The sequence below is a fragment of the Phaseolus vulgaris genome, chromosome 4 (genome assembly GCF_000499845.2).
Source record: "Phaseolus vulgaris cultivar G19833 chromosome 4, P. vulgaris v2.0, whole genome shotgun sequence".
NCBI classification, from domain to species: Eukaryota; Viridiplantae; Streptophyta; class Magnoliopsida; order Fabales; family Fabaceae; genus Phaseolus; species Phaseolus vulgaris.
In genome coordinates this window covers 3050216-3071272 of record NC_023756.2, presented here as the reverse complement: position 1 = coordinate 3071272, position 21057 = coordinate 3050216, and the positions used below count along the sequence as shown (strand labels likewise).

General features: G+C 25.6%; 1 protein-coding gene across 1 annotated transcript; it reads left to right on the top strand.

Annotated features, from left to right (window-relative positions):
* The first annotated feature begins 13216 nt into the window (after positions 1–13216).
* On the top strand, positions 13217–17726 carry LOC137836374 (probable serine/threonine-protein kinase PBL11). Its single transcript, XM_068645101.1, has 6 exons — positions 13217–13522; positions 14586–14884; positions 14988–15123; positions 15331–15470; positions 15736–15859; positions 17099–17726. Exons 1-6 carry the CDS (start codon positions 13336–13338, stop codon positions 17620–17622), a joined length of 1410 nt encoding a protein of 469 aa, XP_068501202.1. The 5' UTR covers positions 13217–13335; the 3' UTR covers positions 17623–17726.
* Positions 17727–21057: the final 3331 nt, after the last annotated feature.

Genomic DNA, 21057 nt, shown 5'->3' with positions numbered 1-21057 from the left:
GAATGTTTACAAATGGAGGCAATGAAAATAATCAATGATTATTGAGAGAGAGAAAGAGAAAAAATATTGACGTATTTTTTTTTTTTTAAATAACCTGAAAAAGTTTTGAACATTTATATAAAAGAACACGAGAGTTTGATTTGAATATATAAATATTTTTTATATGGTTAATTAATTAAAAAATATCATAACTATAATTTCTAAGTAATTACCATATGAATAATGAACGATTGATTTTAAAAAATATTGTTTTAGATATAAACTTAATTTTTTATAAAAATGTTTTTGAACTCAAAGAACATTTATATATATAGAAAAAAAATCACGTTATAGTGTCACTAAAAATGACGAGTGAGAGCTTGAACATGTAACCTATCACAAATGAGACGATTTTTAATAATACACCGTAAATGTATTTCAAGTAATTTCAATTCTTATTGAGTTTGATAAGTATTAAATACCAATATAAAGATTGACTTTATATAACTAAAAAATTAAAGATAAATTAAGAAAATAATACTGAAGTCAATAAATTCATAGATAATTGAATAGCAATATAAAAAATATATTACATTATTTTTCTATAAATTTCCAGTAAAGTTATTAAGATTTATTTTATTAGAAGAAATGTTAGATCAATATCTTAGGACTTCGTCTCGTTGGTGGAAAGATGCATAGGTAAGTAAAATTTGACAAAAGTTTAATAAATTTTATTGAAACATTTATAAAGTAACTTATTATAAAGTTTACGAGGACTACAAACCATAATAAAAAATAAATAAAAATTCATAAGAACAACAAATTAAAAAAAATATATATATATTTCAGTTAGTTGAACATTCAACCAGCGGTATAGAAAGACAAAGTGAATACAGTTATTTTACATTCAATCACTAGTATAGAAAGACAAAGCGAATACGGTTATTTTACGTTTATAAATATAGCTATAGAGTTGCATTTGATGAGCACGCATTCTTAAACCGAATAATAAAAAGACGGTTATATAATCGTATTTGTAAATCATATTTATAAAAACGACTATTTCTGGTAGCCGCACTTTTATATACTTCTGAATGAAAATTTAGGGTTTAAGGGTAATGCATTTACAAATGTAAATATTGTTATAGACGCATTCATAAATCGTTGTTCTTGTTCATTTCCTATAGTTTTCTCAGAAACAAAGAGAATTTGTAAATACAAGCAATGAAACATAGGAAAAAATGGATGCATTAAAAACAGTTCTAAAAAAATCAGACACAGAATACATTACATGGCTAAGGAATGGAATAAAAGAACACTGAAATGCTTTATTTCAGAGAAAGGATTGAACCATTGATGATCCAAACAGCCACATATACATTTCAATGATATGCAGAGAACTTTGTTAAGCACTGCTATAACATTCTCAGTTTTTGTGTTCATCATTTTGTAAGTATGCAAGGGTTTGAAGATATCTCTAAATTTTTAAAAATAACAAACTAATCACCTAATATAGTAACCGATTATAATTATCATTGACCAAGTGTTTATTTTTTTATATATAACTTATCAATGATTTTAAATACTTAAATATTTTAAAAATATGTGGTCAAGACTATAACTTTAACACTAGTACTTTTTTTAATGAAATTTAATTTTTTCATTCCAATATTATTCTTTGGTCAACATTCAAAGCTTTCTTCCTCACATAATAAACCCTCACACGTGTCATTATATATCCCTATATCTTTACCTATCCATCTACTTAAATTTTTTATGCCTTAAAATATGAATATTGGTTTTCAGTGTTGTAATTTTGATTTAGGATGTTTAAATATGTATCGGTATCTTAAGTTGGACACATCACTGTACTCAATTTAAGATTTATTATTAATGATTTTTTTCTTAAAAGATAATAGTAGTTTATAAACTATTTGATTTTTTTATTATTTCCCTCAACTAAAAAAATGCCATTGAAAATTTTACAAGATCAAGAGCTGAATTTTACAATTGTTTTTAGTTTAATGAAGCAATTGAAAATTTTCAAATAGTTTAGCACCCTACTGTCTAATTTAATCTTACGTCATTTATTTCGTATGTTTTTAATTAAAATAAAGATTAAATATTATATTTTATGCATAGATTAATCTCTTCCACACCCACAAAAAAAAATCTTGAATTTATTACCTTCTTACTTTTCAAACTTTTCTGATATATAAAATGACTTGAACTTGAATTTTTCATTTATCGAATCTGTTATATTATTTCTCTTTCATTTTAGTCTCCAAATACATTTAAAGATGGTAAATAAGTTAAGATATCCATTACTTATGTTTGAGTTCTTAAATTCTCAATTAAACTCTTTTTTCTGGTTAAATTAATAAATTCAAGTTTGAGATTAATTCAGTAATTACTTATATATTAGTTTCATCTCTTTATGATAAATTCTTCTCTCAATTTATTTTGTCAACAATATTCGTTACTGAGTAAACACACATTAATTATAATAATATATATATATATAGTGTTTAATTAATATAATGTTAATAAGATAGGAGAAATTAAACTATGTAAGTGTTTCACTTTTTTTTAGTCAAAGATAATATTATACTCAAAGCTAAAAGAGGTACAATGGTAGTCAATAAGAAAGAAACAAATTCAAGGGTTTTTATCATTATGAGGTTTTTTTTTTCCTTTTTTATCAAAATGGAGTCCATTTAAAAAAATTATAAATTTAGACAAGTCGTGTCAATTTGGCACGACTTCATATGCACAAATCGTCCAAATTAGGCACGACTTCTGCCTTGTCATACTAAAGTTGTGTCAACTTAGCACGACTTCTGCCCTATCATACTGAAGTCGTGCCAACTTGGCACGACTTCTGCCACGTCATAATGAATCTTTTATATTTTTATTTTATATCTTGTAATGAATCTTACTAATTTGTTTAGTTCTAATTAATCTCTTCTCATCATTACGTGTTCTATAAAATCATTACTTCTCAAGCTATTTATTTTGCAAATTCACAACAATAATTCTCTATTTATTTTCCAAATAAAATAAATTTTCATTTATCTATTTATTTCCAAAATTCAATAACAATTTTCTTCATTTTTTAATTAATCAAATAACTTGATTATTGTATTACATTACCGTCAAACATGATCCATACACGATTATCCAATTTTTTGTTCCTTAAAACTAACACTCTTAGAAAATTATGTATCAAATTAATTTTTAACATTACATAACTGACTACCCAATATATAAACAATAAAATTAAAAAAAAATAAAGATTCATTATGACGTGACAGAAGTCGTGTCAAGTTGGCACGACTTCAGTATGACAGGACAGAAGTCGTGCCAAGTTGAGACGATTTGTGCATATGAAGTCGTGCCGAATTGGCACGACTTGCCTAAATTTGTAATTTTTTTTAAACGGACCCCATTTTGATAAAAAGCAAAAAAAAAGAAAAAAACCTCATCATGGTAAAAAATTCCAAATTCAAAGACATTAAAGTTAATATTATGATATCTCAACGAATTTAGATTCTTTAATTTAGTGTTGTCTTAAAAAATACAATGATTTTAATATTTTAAAATATATTAAAAGAATTTTTAATATATCAAAATCAGTGTATATGTTAATTGCATAATAGAGTAATAACATCAAAAACTTAACAAAGAATCTATACTTTATCCCGAACATGATAAATAGATGTTCTTCATGGCCCTTTAAACATATAATTGCGTTCCCATACCATTCAAAATACGAGAAAGAAAAAAAAAACTTTTAACTTTTTTTTATCAGCTAAAAAAATTTAACTTATTAGTCAGCCATAATTATGTTCAAAATTTAATGAGGTTAATCACAATTTCACAATTGGGTATCTAAATTTTAAAAAATGATACTATTTATATGTTACAATAATGACCAAACATTACATAGGTAAATCAAACTAAAAATATCCTCACTATATTTCATTCCTATTTTAAACCTTATTTCTGTTGTAAGAAAGTAGTCACATTTAATTGACAATACCATTCGAATCTCATGCTAAGAAGAATACAAAAATTATATTAAGTTGAAAACATACAAGCAAACAAACAAATGTGTAAAAATAAAAGTTAACATACTTTATTTTTTTATTTTTGATTAAGTGAAAATAGTTGTTAGTTTATTTATTAAAAAATAGATATTCTGTTTCAGAGTTTATCTTCTTATTAATATATATATATATATATATATATATATATATAGTATAATAAGAATAATAATAATAAACGTTAAAAATTTTCATAATTTAATATCTAAAAAAATAATTGATGCACTATCTTCTTTTTTATGCAAGGAATATATCCGAAAAAGAAAAGTCAACAAACAATGCATCCAAAGATTGAGGTTTGAAAAAACATATCTTAAAGTATATTATCTATATTAAATAGAAGTTAAATATAAATCTAGAGTGAACTTCTCTATGAAAGAATACTCATATTATAAGACTTTTGAAAAAGTTCCTAAATTTATGTGGTGCTTTACTAAAAAAAACTTAATTTTGATACGAAAACAAATTGGTCACAATATAGAGAAAATATCATCACAAAAATATATGCGGTAGAATCTATATTGAAAACAATAAAAAAAGATGTTGCAATTTTTTATTACGGAAAAAAATCACTTCGTCACAAATAAGAACATAACAAATGTTGTCAGCAACGCATATTTTGTCGTAAAAAATAATATTATTATATAAAAATAATTTCTATTGCAAATTGTGATGACCATGAAAGAATTATTCAACCAATTAAGCAAATATATGATTATTATTAAGAAGTGGACATCTAACTCAATCTTCTAAAATCGATTTATAAGGTAAGATTTGCATTTACTTGTATACTATGAAATGTCTTTATCTCTAGTCAATGTGAGATCTCCAACACATCTTTCTTATGTCCGAGGCTATTAACTCATGCATGAGACAATATATTTATGGGTTGTTCGATAGCGACAGTGGCCTGATAAGCCCAACATACTCTCATTATGATAGATTTTTAAATGGCTCTGATACCATAAGAAGTAGACTTTAAGCCTAATTCAACCTTATAAAACTGACTTATAAGGTGAAGTTTGCACCCACTTATATACTATGAAATTCTTATCTCTAGTCGATGTGAGATTTCTAACTTATCTCACGCAAGCCTTGATTGGAGAAACAATACTTTTCTTAAAGCAATACAAAAAAATATTCAAAGCGAAATAATGTTCATTTAAGGTGATATAACTCATGCTTTAAATGAGTGTTTACATTTGTCTTAAGCAAGTTATTACACACTTCAAGTGCGAGAGATAACGACAGTCACTTGGAATAAAGACATATCACTTTTAAGTGAATAGAGTGTGATTGTTGCTTAAAGTGACAAACATGCCTTTGGAGCAATACATGAAACCATAGTCACTTGGAGCAAAGAGCAAGTCTTTTAAGTAAAAGGTGTGCAATGTCACTTAGAGTGACTCATTGGTGCTTCAAGTGACACACAATTTGTTGGGCACTTTATACTCGAGTTTTTTTGTTCAAAACCACATTGATATATTGTTTAAGTGAGACATTTTTGTTGTTTTAAGAGAGAATGTAATATATCTATGTTGTTTTGTTTGTTGTTTTAAATAACATATGTGTAATTGTGAAAAATGTATATCATCTCTAGTTTTCAACCAAAAATCAGTCAAACTAATAACAAATATTCAAAATGAAACACAATATCATTATAATGTCTTACATGGATATGAATTGTTTTGCATGTCATAAAATTAATGTTACAAGTTACTAAATTTAAATGAACTATAAGTGGATGCAAACATCAACCCTATAAGCCGGTTTTATGGGGTTGAGTTAGGCAGACTCTAATCTCTAGTCGATGTGGGATCTCCAACCGATGTAATTTTATTTAAATTATACTTTAATATTAATTTTTTATTTGAGCTTATATTTTAAATAATTGTTTTCAAATAATTTCTTTTTAACTAAAAGTATATAAAAATATTCGCTGGTATCCATGGATGTCCGCATGTATACAAAAAAATTCCAAGATATTTTCGCATAGATACTTGGCTATGAAATTTAAGAATTCAAGCTTTGAAAGAAAGAAAAAAGTGCTTAGAACTTTATTTAAAATAAATAAATAAATTTGATTGAAAATTTAACAAATTAAATACGAATAGATGTAACAAAAGATCAAAGGAAGAATACAATTAATGTAATAAATAATACAGTAATTTATTTTCATATATAAGATAAGATGGGAGTAAAATGGTAACAAATTCAAGATTTATTTATGCCATTTTTGTGTTAAAATTACTGATTTATATGTAATCTTAATACGTGCTCTCATTGTTTTTCTGTTAAAACGTACTAAATAAATTACTTCATGGTAAATTAATTATTAGGTTCTTAAAAATTAATAATTTTTAATTAGGTAACTAAACTAAAAATGTTTTTTTAATTGAACCCTTGATCTTTTAAATTAACAGTGGCTTCAACTAAAAATGTGAACAAATGTGAGGCAAGGTTAGCTGAATGGGAATAGGATATACTTGTCACTGAGGAGGATTGGATAAGGTGGGGTCTTGAATATTGACAAATTAATTATAAAACTACATATTAATTTTATTTAAAAAAATAAATGTTTTTTTTAATTATTTTAACCTCATTTATTCAAGTTATTATAATTATATTTACATGTGGACCTCTCTTCTGTTTTAGCAATATGTTGGAACTCATCCTCAAATAATTTATAAACCTTAGAAAAAGAAAATTTCTTTCACACCTTATTTAAAGGGACATTTTTCCTTCCAATAAAAACAATTAGTTCTCTTAATAATAATTATTTTTGTATAATTAATTGTTAAAAACATCTTACTTTTTTTAATTAGGATAAATACAAAATTATGAAAATAAAAATAAAAAGCTTCAATTCTATTGAAAAATATAAAGCACGTAAATATTTAAATATACTACAAGAAAATTATTAAATAAAAATTAATTTTAAAAACAAAAAATACTTCATTATTATATTGATTAAATTAAATAATATTTTACAGAAAAAAATTATTAATATTTAAAATAATTTGTATTATTAATTAAAAGTTATAAACTAGTTTCTAAATTAATATTTAAAAATTATATCTAATTAGTTATTAAGGTTTAAGGTTTTAGCTATCAACTATCTTTTCCTCTAAAATTGGTAAAACCTTGATAGCAAATTAAATAATAATTAGTTAATTACATAAAAATTTAAAAATTATTTTTTTATTAATAAAAAATACTTTAAACACTAATAATTTTTTAATTTATAAAATAATATATAATTTAATCAATATAGTAATTAATTATATTTTTTATCTTTAAAATTAATTTTTATTTAATAATCTTTTAGTAGTTGATATTTTATATTTTCATATTTATGTTTAATAAAATAATTAGAACAAAGTAAATTTATAACATGTCCTTTTATAATTTTATCTTTAAAAATGTAAACTCATGCATGATCACTATAGGAAAATAAGGTAACATGTTTTTAGGTGCTTACTGGAAGATGATGAGTGTGTTGAATGTTGACCAATAATTAAGTATATGTGAAGGATTAATTATTAATTTCACAAAAAAAAATGTTCTTGTGTTATATAATCTTGATTACATTTATTTATATTATTAAAAATAATTTACAGATTAAAAATATAATTAAAGAACCTCTATTTGATAAATTAGTTTTCTTGTTCTTCTTAACCATTATTTTGTGATTTACTAACCTTCTGCTTAACCTTTCACTTTATAAATTCTGTGTTATTTAGTGTTTGATTTCTTATAATAATATATAGTATCACTCAATTCGAGACCATTTCTCACACATAAAAAAAAACACAACTCTCTGTCATTATAATTAAAGTCTACTTTACAATAAAATCATTAAATAAAAATCAATTTTACACACAAATAAAAAAAAACACAACTCTCTGTCATTATAATTAAAGTCTATTTTATAATAAAATCATTAAATAAAAATCAATTTTACACACAAAAATAATTATTTGCTATAGTGACTAAATTAGAGATATTTTAAAAATTAAAAAATTATTGATTTCTAAATTCATTTTTATTATTATGAATAGTTTATAAATTGATATTTAATTAGTTATCGATATTTTTACTACTAAATTTTAAAATATAAATAATTGATTGTTAAAACATCGGTAACTAATTAGATATCCATTTAAAAACTATTTATCAATATTCAAAACTAGTTTAGAAATCAAAACTTTTTTTAGTCTTTAAAATGTCTCTAATTTAATTATTATATAATTATTTTTTATTTTCTAAAATTAATGTTTTTCTTATGAAAATTTTAAAATAAATTAGGAGGCTTTTAAAAAGACTTGTAATGAACAAATTCATTTTAACACTATTCTTCTGTATTTTTTAATTTATATAAATTCTTTTGAATTTTTTCTATACTACATTTATGACAAGAAAAAACACTCGGAAAATAAGCAAAAGTTTATATTTTACACTGTTAACCAGGTCATATATTTTCTTTATTATTAATAAAAAATAAAAAATATAAACAGTTTCAGGTCCACATCATTTGTTAATTTATTTTTATAATAATTAGTTTAAAAATAATGATGGGCTAAATTATAAAATTAGTCAGTTACCTTTTTCTTGACTTAAACATGGACTTCAGTCAATTATATTTTGAAAATGTAATGTAGTCCGTTATATTTTTAAAATATTTTAGATTTAAATTTGTCAATAATTTAAATATTTTGATAATTAAATTTTTTTATAAAATAAATTTTATCTTAAAAATATATTTTCTGAAAATTTTAACCATTTTAATAATTAGAACAATTTCTCATTCTCTGTGACACCTCATAATTTACATCTAACTATTACAATAAAAGTTATACCTGTTTCTATACAAACTTAGAGTTTTTCAAAACATTCCTAATACATGATTAGGATTTATAGAAATACAAATATTTACATATCCATAACTCAAAATAAAAATTTGAAACTTCTAAAGCTCTCCTGCACCTGTATGGTCATCTGCTCGTGTACATTATCCCAAATGTATGACATCAATTTCATACAATTTACATCATTCGTATATAATACATATCATTCAATCACATAACATTTAAAAATTCATATCATTCCAGAAATTTTCCAACGTCAAAAACAATATTTAACTCTCAAACTATCAAAATATAATATTTATAAAGTTTAAATAATATATAAACAAACACACAATATATAAACAAATAACACCCCTGCAAGAGAAATTCAATATTGGGACCACGTCCCTTCCGCATTCAGATCCTCTATCCTAGGGTGCTATTAAAAATTAAATTTAGCTTCCCTTACCTCAATTGTTTGCTTTCCAAGCAACTTTTAAAATTTTATTTCCCACAGTTTGGATAAGCTTCAAGATTTACGGGCCTAATGCAAGTTATCCAAACAGAACAAAAATTCAGTATATAATAGAATAAGTTGAGAGGATTAAACTTCTCAACTGACCCCACAAATATTAATGACTAAATTCTAAGAAAAAACAAATAACAAAAGATATATAAAGTAAAAATGAACTTAGTTTGAAAATCTAATCGGATAGAAATGTTCCTTAACTTGTCAGCTATAAGGTGGTCCGATCAGATTCTAAAATAGATGAAGATTGTGAGAAAAAATTAAGAGAAAGAGAAAGTAGACAATATAGAGAGATAGAAATGGAGATAAGGAAAAAAAATTTCAAAAAAAAAGTGACGTTACATTCTCCAATTCAAATAATCTTCTTCTTCTTCACTCAACCTCAAACTCTTCTTTATGAAACTGAATTTATGATAATTTTTTTTTATTTGAATGCATTAATTGCGTTTTGTATTGAATAAGGTCTTATAAATGTTTCATTGATGATTTTCCATTGCCTTAAGTCATCCTTCTACTTTTTCATGCATAACGCACGAAATCTCGTTTGAAAAATCAGCGTTTCACTTGAGTCAGTCAAAACTATTCTATATATATTTATATCATTTAATATTTTTTCCTTTTTTATCATTAAAAAATTATAATAAAATTAAATATTTTAAAAATTATTCAATCTTTATAAAAACACTAAAAAAAAATATATTAAGTAACAATCAAATTCAGAAAAAAATATAATTAATTACTATATTGATTAAATTAAATTTTATTTTAAAAACTAAAAAATATTAATATTTAAAATAATTTTTATTATTAATAAAAATTTTAAAATAATTTTTAAATTAAAATCTAAATTAGTCATTAAGATTTTAAGTGTTAATATTTTTTTATTTTAAACTAATTTAAAATATAAAGTATTAGTACTTAAAAAAACTCGATAGTCAATGAATAGATATCTACAAACTATTTTTTAAATTTTTATATTAACAATAAAAATTATATAGATATCTGTAATTTTTTAATTTATAAAATGATTTTTAATTTAATAAATTATTTTGATATTTGAAATTAATTTATATTTAATATTTTTTTAGTAAAAAGAGAAAAACGATAAATTCACCATAAATAAGAAGCACTAACCTGTATACATCAAATACAACCCATGTAGAAAACACATTACACACTTTCCTAGTATTTTTTCATCTATATTAAGTAAAGTATTTAATTTTCTATTTTTAGTGTAATTTTAATTAAACTATTCATTACAATTTTTTTAAGTTTTTATTGCAATTTAAATTTATGTGTTATTATATTTAAAAAAAACTGATAGGAATTTGTTGATTATCTTCATTTTCTGTCTTCCTAATGATCTTGAATTTTTTTTTTCTGCTTAACCTGTGCAAACATTTATTAAATTTCCTGATTTAGTTTTATTGAGTTTTAATAGTTTTGATGAATGTCAATCAATTGATTTTAGACTTTTTTATTATATAACACATTATTTTATCACAGTTTATATATACTTCCGTAAAAATTACAATTTAGGCTCATTATAAAGAGGCTTATCATTTTGTAATGGTTATTGAATAATAAATCATTAGAAAAAAATTATTAAATAAAAAATAACGTTAGAGATCAAAATAATTAGTTATTTTTGATTAAATTTAAGATATTTTATAAACTAAAAATCTATTAATATCTAAAATAAATTTTATTAATAGTCTCGTGAAGGGAATGGATGTACTGATAAATTTACTAACTAAAACTTTATTTATAGAGTGTAATTTCATTGGTATAATAGGCTTAGTCTTTTCTTAGAGTTCTTACATATGTATTGTTTTTGTTAATATATGGATTTTGGTCTAATTGCCCCATATTTTTTTGTATTTCCTTTCTTTTTTCTTTTACATGTGGTGACCTGTTACTTGATGTGTCAGTCTAGAGATGTCAAGTTTCATATTGATGCCTAACATGAGATCTTTTATAAAAAAAATTATAATATAAAATATTAATAGTTAAAACCTTAGTAACTAATTTAAATATTGTTGGAGATCCCACATCGACTAGAGATTAGAGCCTTTTATTGTATATAAGTGGGTGCAAACCTCAACCCTATGAGCCGGTTTTATGGGGTTGAGTTAGGCTTAAAGTCCACTCTTTCGTAATATGGTATTAGAGCCATTTCGAGCCTATCCTAGCGAGTATTTATTGGCCTTATCAGGCCACCCGCTATCGGGCCGCTATCGGACCACCCATAATATATAGTCGCTTAAAGTCCACTCTTTCGTAATAAATATCAATTTAAAAATCAGTTTTAAATTTTTTTTATTAATAATAGAAGTCACTTTACATACTAATAATTTTTTAGTTTCTAAAATAATATCTAATTTAGTCAATATAATTACTATTTTTTTTCTAAATTTAATTGTTATTTAATATTTTTTTAAAATAAATGTTATTTTTAAAATAATATTTTTGGAAAATTACTTTGTACTTAACATTTGTCCTCTTTACCTCTAAACATCTTAAATAAGTCCAATCAGTATTACACATAATTTATTATTCTTCCTATCTCATAATAATGACTGGTATTTAAGTTTTTTCATCTGATTAAAAGTAACAATAAATGTTTTATTAAAACAATTTTAGCATACTAAAATAAGTCCACCACTTTTCTCAACAAATTTATCGACTACAAATTACAAACATTATTATATTTTATCGGAAAAGAAATTAGAAAAATTAGGTTTCATTTAAATTTGAAATACCAATCAATTTTTTTTTAAAAGACTATAACAAAAAGGTTATTTTAAGACGGAAGGAGTATTATTCGTTACAAAAATAATGTGTATAAAAAAACAAGTATTCTTTTATGTTAAATAACTTTTAAAAAAAACTTTCTAACTAGGTTGAATATCTCATGTCGACTAGAGATAAAAACATTTCATAGTTATAAGCGGATGCAAATCTCATTTTAAAAGTCAGTTTTATGAAGTTGAGTTAGACTTAAAGTTCACTTATTAATTTAATATCAAAGTCATTTAAAGTTCATCCTAACGAAAATTTGTTGAACTTATCATGTCACCCGCTATTGTTATTGGATCACTCATAATATATAGTCTCACACACGAGTTGGTAGCCTCGACATAAGAGGGATAAAAACATTTTATAATATATAAGTGGGTGCAAACCTCACCAAGTCGCACAAGTTTATAGTCCCAACGGAGTGTGTTAGAGATTAGGATATCATTTAATACTCTAAGTGTATGCAAACCTCATCTTCTAAGTCGGTTTTATGAGGTTCAGTTAGACTTAAAATTCATTTCTCAATAAATTTGAAAATTGTTCTTTTTTATGTTTTATTTTTAAAATTTTAAGACAACATAATTTTCTTTTGAATTAAGCCCTTATTTCCGTGTTGATAAAAACGGTTTAAACATTAAATAGGAAAAAATATTAAAAGAAGTTAAATAACTTATTTAAATCTGGATTAAAAAAATAGAAGAATTAAATATTTTCTTAAATTTTATTGAAAAAAAATCTTGAACCACTGTCATACAGGGAAAAAAGAGTCTAAATGGCCCTGAAATAACATATCAGCATTAAATTCATCAATTTATCATTCATTCATTTATTTATTATTATTAATTGGTAATAAGAATAATAATAAATGTTTACACATTGACCCATATTAGTTAAACATCTAAGCATCCTTTGTTAATCACAGGGTCTATATAAACATTCCCTTGCTCTTCTTTCTTGCACATCTCAACTGAAGCATCACAACACAAGCATTTTCTCTTCTTTCTTGTTGTCATCTTCAATAATTTTTTGTGCTAAATTTTGTGTGTGAAATCTTTTAGGGTTCTGAACTGAAAATATGAGGAGCATTGGTGGTGTTGAGGCTGGTAAATCCAATGAAGGAAAGAAAAACAAAGATGGTGCTCAAGGAGCCATTGAAGAAGGTTCAAGGTTTTGGAAGAAATTGAAGATTTTTCTGGGTTGCATGATTCTCAGTTCAAAAGAGAAAGGAAACTCCAGTGACAAAAGCACACAAGGTGAAGAAGGTATGTAACTCTTGTTCAACCATTCTTCTCTGAGTTCACCCTTTTCCAATTTTTTTTTTCTTCTTATTACATTGTTTTATTTATGACATTTATTAATTCTCTTTCTTTTTAGTTTTTTTCTCTCTCCACCATGAGTATTCACCACCCAAAATTCACAATTTTTTTTCCTGTGCTATTACATCTCTCACCCTTTTTCTTTTTAGATCTCTCTTTCTGGTTCTCTTTTTCTTATTTCATACCTTAAATCAAAATCTATCCATTTTGCGTTTTTTAAATCAAGCCCCATTTACCATATATATATATATATAGAAAAGGAAAACAGATGTTTAAAAATACGAAAAGTTTTGGATTACAATTTTTGAAAAATGTTGTATTTTTAGATCTTTGAGAAACCAAAACAAAAAAAAAACGATTTTTTTGAAAAAAAAAATTAAACAAAATATTTAAGAGATGTCTCAATTTTATTACAAAAGATAAACTATATAGCGTAGTATTTTTTTTTTATCAACAATAAAAAATAAATAAATGGAAATCACTTCAGGGGTGTTCAATCCTTATACATAAAGAGCAAAACACTTTATCATACTTTTACCACGAAACACCTATCTGATTAATCTAAGGAACAACCAAACTAACCACAGGAAAACATTAAACAATCATCCTCATACAATCCACTGGATTTAAAACCTAATTAGAGTACCCAAAGGAAGCATAACGGGACTTTGCGTAAATCCACAACCAAACCTTTACCTGTACCAAAACCAATACTTCGAGCGCATCTACCACCCCTATTGAAGGACACGCAGTTCCTATGATTCCAAATACCACTCCTGAAGCGTAGCATGTAACAACATAAGTTAAAAACTTTCTACTTCTACATAGATATTATTATGTTTATGGAATTAGTTGTAATAAAACCGAATAAGGGCTTTTTAGTTAAAAAAATGTACTTTGTGTATGTTGCAAAATTGAATTAGACTTAGTTAATGTGAATAGTTCATGTACAATTTTATGTTGTTGATTGAATTTTCTTTGATGTTTTTTTCTTCTCTGTAATCAACAGGAAGAAATGTTAGAAAAGATATTGTTAGGCAGAAGAGGTCAAAAAGAAGCTCATCCACCAACAAAGACGAGGAATTGATTGCAAATTCTTCCAATCTTCGGAGGTTCACTTTTCACGATATTCAGAATGCAACAAGCAATTTCGATTCCAGGACTTTTCTTGGTAGGGGAGGTTTTGGAACTGTGTTCAAAGGTTGGGTTGATGAAAGAGAGAACTACTCAGCAGTCTCTCCAACAAGGATTCCGGTAGCAGTGAAGACTCTAAACCCAAATGGATTTCAAGGTCATAAACAATGGCTTGTATGTCACCATTCTAACCCTAAACATATTTCTTTCTAACATTTTATTTAATTTTCACTATTTTTTTTAAAATTGAATCTCTTCATTGTTCTGTATTTGGCAGGCTGAAATTAAATACCTGGGTGAACTCTATCATCCAAATCTAGTAAGATTGGTGGGCTATTGCATGGAGGAAGATAAAAGGGTACTCATATACGAATACATGTGTCGAGGAAGCTTAGAGAAGTATCTGTTCCAAAGTATGTTGTCATTTTATGTCACTGTTTCATTCAAATTTTGGTTCTAATATATCAATCAATGCAAAACTTAAGTTATTTTTGTTCTTGTTTTTGTTTATAGTTATACATTTTAATCAAAACTCACTGGTTTAAACAAATTGGATCATTGATGTTTTGAATATGCTAGAGATTTAAAAAAAAGTAACACGAAATGTTCTTATGTATCAGGAGGAACTATGCGACTTCCATGGCGTATCAGGCTGAAAATTGCAATGGATGCTGCTAATGGTCTGACATTTCTGCACGAGGAAGCTTCACGAGCAGTGATCTTTCGAGATTTCAAGACATCTAATATCCTATTGGACAAGGTTATAGTTTTAATGTTGCATTTTTTATTATAATAAAATGAGACATTTCATATATGAGAAAATCCTTATACAAAAGAAAAGATCAAGATGAAAATGTTGAACCCTAACCAACATAAGTTTCATCTGACACTATAAGAAAAAGAGACCAACATAAGTTTCATGTGACACTGTAAGACATTATGAGAAAAACAGACATGATAGAAGAAGATATGCACACACTAATTTTTAACATATGTATATTCATCTTACCATCATTCCATTTCAGGACTTCAATGCAAAACTTTCAGATTTTGGGTTTGCAAAAGATGCTCCAGTGGGAGATAAAAATCATGTATCTACAGAGGTAATGGGAACAGAAGGCTATATAGCCCCTGAGTATGTGATGACAGGTTAGTACATTTTCAAACATCTCATCATTTTGTTATCAAAATGTTATGGTTCATGCATTTGAATAGCTTCTAGCCCTGGAAAATTTTACTGTTCAAGTACTCCTTTTGTTCACAGATGACACATATTGTTACTTACTCACTTTTAATTCTTAAAAAAAATGAGAAATATATATATATATATATATATATATGTCAAGGGAAATAGTTTCCTCACTTTTTTTATCACTTATGATTTCTAGTTTGGAGAGTCTTCATGTTTATAAAATTAGGAAGGAAGACAAACATGTTTATATTGAATTATTCTAGTGAAAATCATTGTTGGAAACAAATCCTTGTCATTATAGTTTTTCCTTTCCTATTTTATATTCCATATATGTCTTTGTTCAGTCAATTTTTCTTTTCATGTGTACTATATAATCACATAAAACACTTGTAGTATGACCTGTATGCTGAGGAGATGATCATGGAATTATTGCAACTTATGTATTTCCTTGTATTTAGTTTAATTATTGCAACTTATGCATTTCCTTGTATATAATTTAGGTAGTTTGTATAATCATGGTAAACTTATATCGAGTCAATGCAACATGATATATGAACATATGATATTCTACTTTTTAAAAATTTTAAGACAAAGAGTTTCACTTGTCTCTCTTTAGAAAATCAAGAATTTTGTTTCCAAAAATTGTAAGATTAGAGAGTCACCTAAATCTAGGGATTTTGGTAAAAGTAGTTTTTAGTCAATGGTCGCATAAATTCTCAGTTTCCATACTAAATAGAGAAACAAACGGCATGAAGGAAAACTCATACAACTATTGGTTAAAAAAGCAACCTCCAAATCTATGAAGGTGCATAGAATTTATCTTTTCTCTATCAGTGACTTCTTATCACGTTTTTTCATTTATGCCATAATACATAATCCATTACACATGGAAACAATATAGTTTAATCTTCTCAATGTTGAATATGATACAAGTTTCTATTGATTTGGTGGTTAACATTAAACGACACAGGACACCTTACATTTTTACGTGTTTGTTTATGATTAAACATCTTTAATTTTACATACTTTTAGTTTTAGTAAAACGTTTGTATAGTGTTTTTATGTTTAGTTACTTAAGTTTGGTTGATTGGAATAATCGGTTGTTTCCGGTTTGATTTGGAATAGGGTTATATTATCGAAGTGATTCATATTTATTTATTCTTTCTTGCTGATAAAAGAAAATGTTGTTGACACAGGACATCTTACATCCAAGAGTGACGTGTATAGCTTTGGGATGGTCCTCCTTGAAATGGTGACAGGAAGAAGAGCTGTGGATCAAAAGAGGCCTGCAAAAGAGAAAAACTTGGTAGATTGGTTGCGTCCTCGTATTAGGAGTAAAGAGAGTTTTCATCATGTGATGGATCCTAGATTTGAAGGCCAATATCCAATTAAACATGCCTATAGGGCAATGAAGTTGGTTGTTCACTGTCTTCGCCATGATCCAACAGCAAGACCCCTTATGAGTGAAGTGGTTGCTGAGTTGAAGTCTTTGATAGATGATGGCATGCTTTATAGTCCTTCAAATTCAGCTACCTCACCTTCAATCCCTTCAACCTCACTTGGGAGAATTCATGTAGGTCCTTCCAACCATGTTGCTGCCAACAAGTATGGCCTTAGAAATAGTTCAGAACCAAATGTTCCATCGCGTTTTCAAGCCTCACCATTGGACCTAGATAGCCCTCTAACTCCACCTTCTCAGAATCCTAGTGTTGAACAATAATCCAAATACTAGGGTTTACCTTCATCAAACCCTAATATTGAGTTTTTGTACATATAACTTCTTTTTATATAATCCAGTCATGTTATCCAATTTCATTTTGTAGTTAATTTAATGTATAAACTCATTGTCTCAACTTTGTCCCTCTGCTATGAATTATATAATATTTTCATATTTGTCTAAAAGAAAAGAGTTTACTATTTAAACAACAACTGTTTTTTTAAATACTTTAAACCAACTTTAATAATATAGTAATATATTTTTCTGATAAAAAAAATATAGTAATATATATTAAGATTTTAAATTTAAAATAAAACAAATATGTTTAAAATATTGTTATTTTGATTTTTCATTTGAATCTTTCTTGTTCTTTTTAATGATGTCAAAGTATCACCACTTAATTGAATTTACTTGAAGAAAGGCATAACTCAAATATTTCTATTTTTTTTAAATCTATTTTCCTAACATTTTTTACTAGATAAATGTTACAACAAACAACTTCAAATAATCAATAATAACTTGAATGGACTTGTATATATAATAAAGATAACTTTGCATAACTTGGTTTTCCTTATATAATAAAGCAACTAGAGATTTAAGAAGATGATGAATCAAAAGAACTCAAGGAATCCCTTAATCACCTCAAAGATCCATAACATCCCAAAATTCCCTACAACCCACAAACCCCAAATCCATGCGTGTCTCTCTACAAAGAGATGGAAATTGAAGAAAGGAGTGAAAAAAAAATTACCAAAAGAGAAAAAACTCTATATAATATTCTACACGAGCAATAAATAATAGGTTTTAAAGTTTGAAGAAGGGAAGAAGGATTGAATAAAAGGGAATGAAGAATCAAAGAAGTTTGAGTTTTCGAGAAAGCAAAGAAAGGAATTTTTTTTAGATTACTATTAGTACCCATTCACTTGCTTCACCTTCTTTTGTTTTGAGTTATAAGTTGGCTTTTTCTTCCTGCATCCCTACGTTTTTCTTCCTGCACCCCACAATTTTTAAATCCCAAAACTGACCTTGATTTTTTATTTGAAAAAGGGCACCGTGGTTACTGGAAATCGGGATCTGGAAATGTGCTATGGATTCAAAAATCCAAAACTGAATCTTTTTTTTTTCTGGATGAAGGGGTGTTCTGGAAGTAATTTTTCATAAATTATTGATTTTCATATTGCTGAATCCAAAAGCCTAATCATTGGTGGATCTAGAATTTTTTTTTTAAATTATGAATTTCTGAATCCAGAATGCATATTTCTGTTACGGATCGGTGGATTCGGAATGCTTTTTTTGAATGATGGATTTTTTAATGTGAAATGCATATTTTGAATTATGGATTGGTGGATCCGAAATTTCACCAAAAGTGCCAATCCAAAATTTTTCCAAATTTCATAATCCAGAATGCAAAAACATAAATACAGTTCAAGTGCATTTTAGGGTTTTTAAAAAATAATAGGAAGAGTTTGGTCTTTGCATAATATTGTGGGGTGCAGGAAGAAAAATGTAGGGGTGCAGTTCACCTTCTTTTGTTTTGGGTTATAAGTTTGTTTCAACCCAAACCTCAAGGCCCAATATATTTTACTATACCCACGACTTAAAATACTATTCTCATTTCGAATACATTTTATAAATCCCTTAAATACATAATTAAATAAAGAAGCGCTTAAATACTTAACTTTAATTATTATTTTCCATTTAACTCATAAAAACAAGTCTTAGCGAACGTGTAATTTTTCTCCTCTCTTATTAACTTTATATTAATTAAACAATTTATTCATTTATTATTTTAAAAAATATTTATTACAATTAATGTGAGTTTAATCAATAATAATTTTTTTAACAAAATAAAATCAGATGAAAATTTATTAGAAAATGAGGAAACTAGACACAAAAGATAGTTCATAGTTGATTTTTTTTTTCTCAAATTTAAACTTTGTTTAATTAAATAAAATGCCTTATTCATTGTTTATCAATCAGAACCTAATAACTCATGGGTATCTTAAGTTATTTACAACTTATAAATGTATTAAGATATGGAAAGGAAGGAGAAATAAATATAAATAAAAAGGTAAAAGATGAAAACAATTTAAAAAAATCATTTATTATATTAGTTGGACGTAAAAAGTAAAGAGGCAATAAATTCAAGATTAAGTTATGTTTATTTATTTTTTAGTGCGGAAGTGGTTATTTTTTTCATAATATATAGTAATATACTTATTCTTACTGTTTTTCAATTAAAATAAAATAAATAACTTTTGGTTGAATTAAGCAGCAACTTCCTAAACAATTTTGAGAAGTTTTAAGTAGTACATTAAACTAAAAAAAATAAGGAATATTTAAGTACTTGATTGTTTTTTTTTAGTTTAGTAACTTAATAAAACTTTTCCGAAAAACATTTTGATTTTTTGAAGCGAAAAATACCAATGTTCCTTTGTTAAGAACATCATTAAAGTTTTGTTGACATAAATAGTAAAAAACATACATTTGACACTATTTCTAATAATATAATAATTTTTTTAAATAAATTAAAAATAAATAAAATATTAATTTATTATAATATGAAGTGTTCATTCTTAATAGTGTTAATATTTCAGCACCCTAAAAACTAAAAACATATTATAAACAATTAAAATAAATACATGTATATGTAATATAGGAAAATGTAGTGACACGTGTAACTTTTTATTGTGATATGATGAGGCTGTTGACCATTGACCAATGAATAATATGTGAAGCAATGAAGTTAAATTTAATTAAGAAAAAATTACATGTGTTGCTGTTATAACCTTGACCACATTTATTTTTCAATATTTAATTATTTTACATCATTGAAAAATCAGATACATAAATAAACACCTGGTCAATGATAATTATAATCAATTACTATAATAATTAAGTTCTTAGTTTCTGTTAAAAGTTTATGCAGCTCTTGCATATTACAAAGTTGATGAACACAAACGAGGAATGGTTTTTGCAGTGTGGTTTTCAAAGTTCTCTGCACTTTGAATCCAAACCAGTTCTTATCAGAAAGACATGTATTGGTGTTTGGATCAGAAATGGTTCTATCCTTCCTCTGAAATAATGCAGTTCATCACTGTTCTTTCATTCCATTCCTTAAACAAGTAAAGTATTCTGTGTTCTGATTTTTCAAATAGTTTTACAACTCTGTTTAATGCATCCATTGTTTCTTCTATTTTTCTTTGCATGTGTTTATAAATTCTGTTTATTGTGATGCTTTTCATATATGCTTTCTAACTTTCATAAACTTTTATTATCTTAATAAATTCTGCTGTCTACTTTATGAAAGAAAATAATATATACACTATGTAAAATCTTCTTATACATTGTTATTCAATAAAAAACCATCACATGTTAATATATTTTAATAATTATCTTAACAAATTTATATAGTTGGGAAATAATTTGCTAATTTCT

Excerpts from the sequence above, each read along its gene's own strand:
- LOC137836374 (XM_068645101.1), top strand. The coding sequence starts at position 13,336 with ATGAGGAGCATTGGTGGTGTTGAGGCTGGTAAATCCAATGAAGGAAAG. Across the intron at positions 15,471-15,735 it reads CTAATATCCTATTGGACAAG|GACTTCAATGCAAAACTTTC; the intron begins GTTATAGTTTTA and ends ATTCCATTTCAG. Across the intron at positions 15,860-17,098 it reads CCCTGAGTATGTGATGACAG|GACATCTTACATCCAAGAGT; the intron begins GTTAGTACATTT and ends TTGTTGACACAG.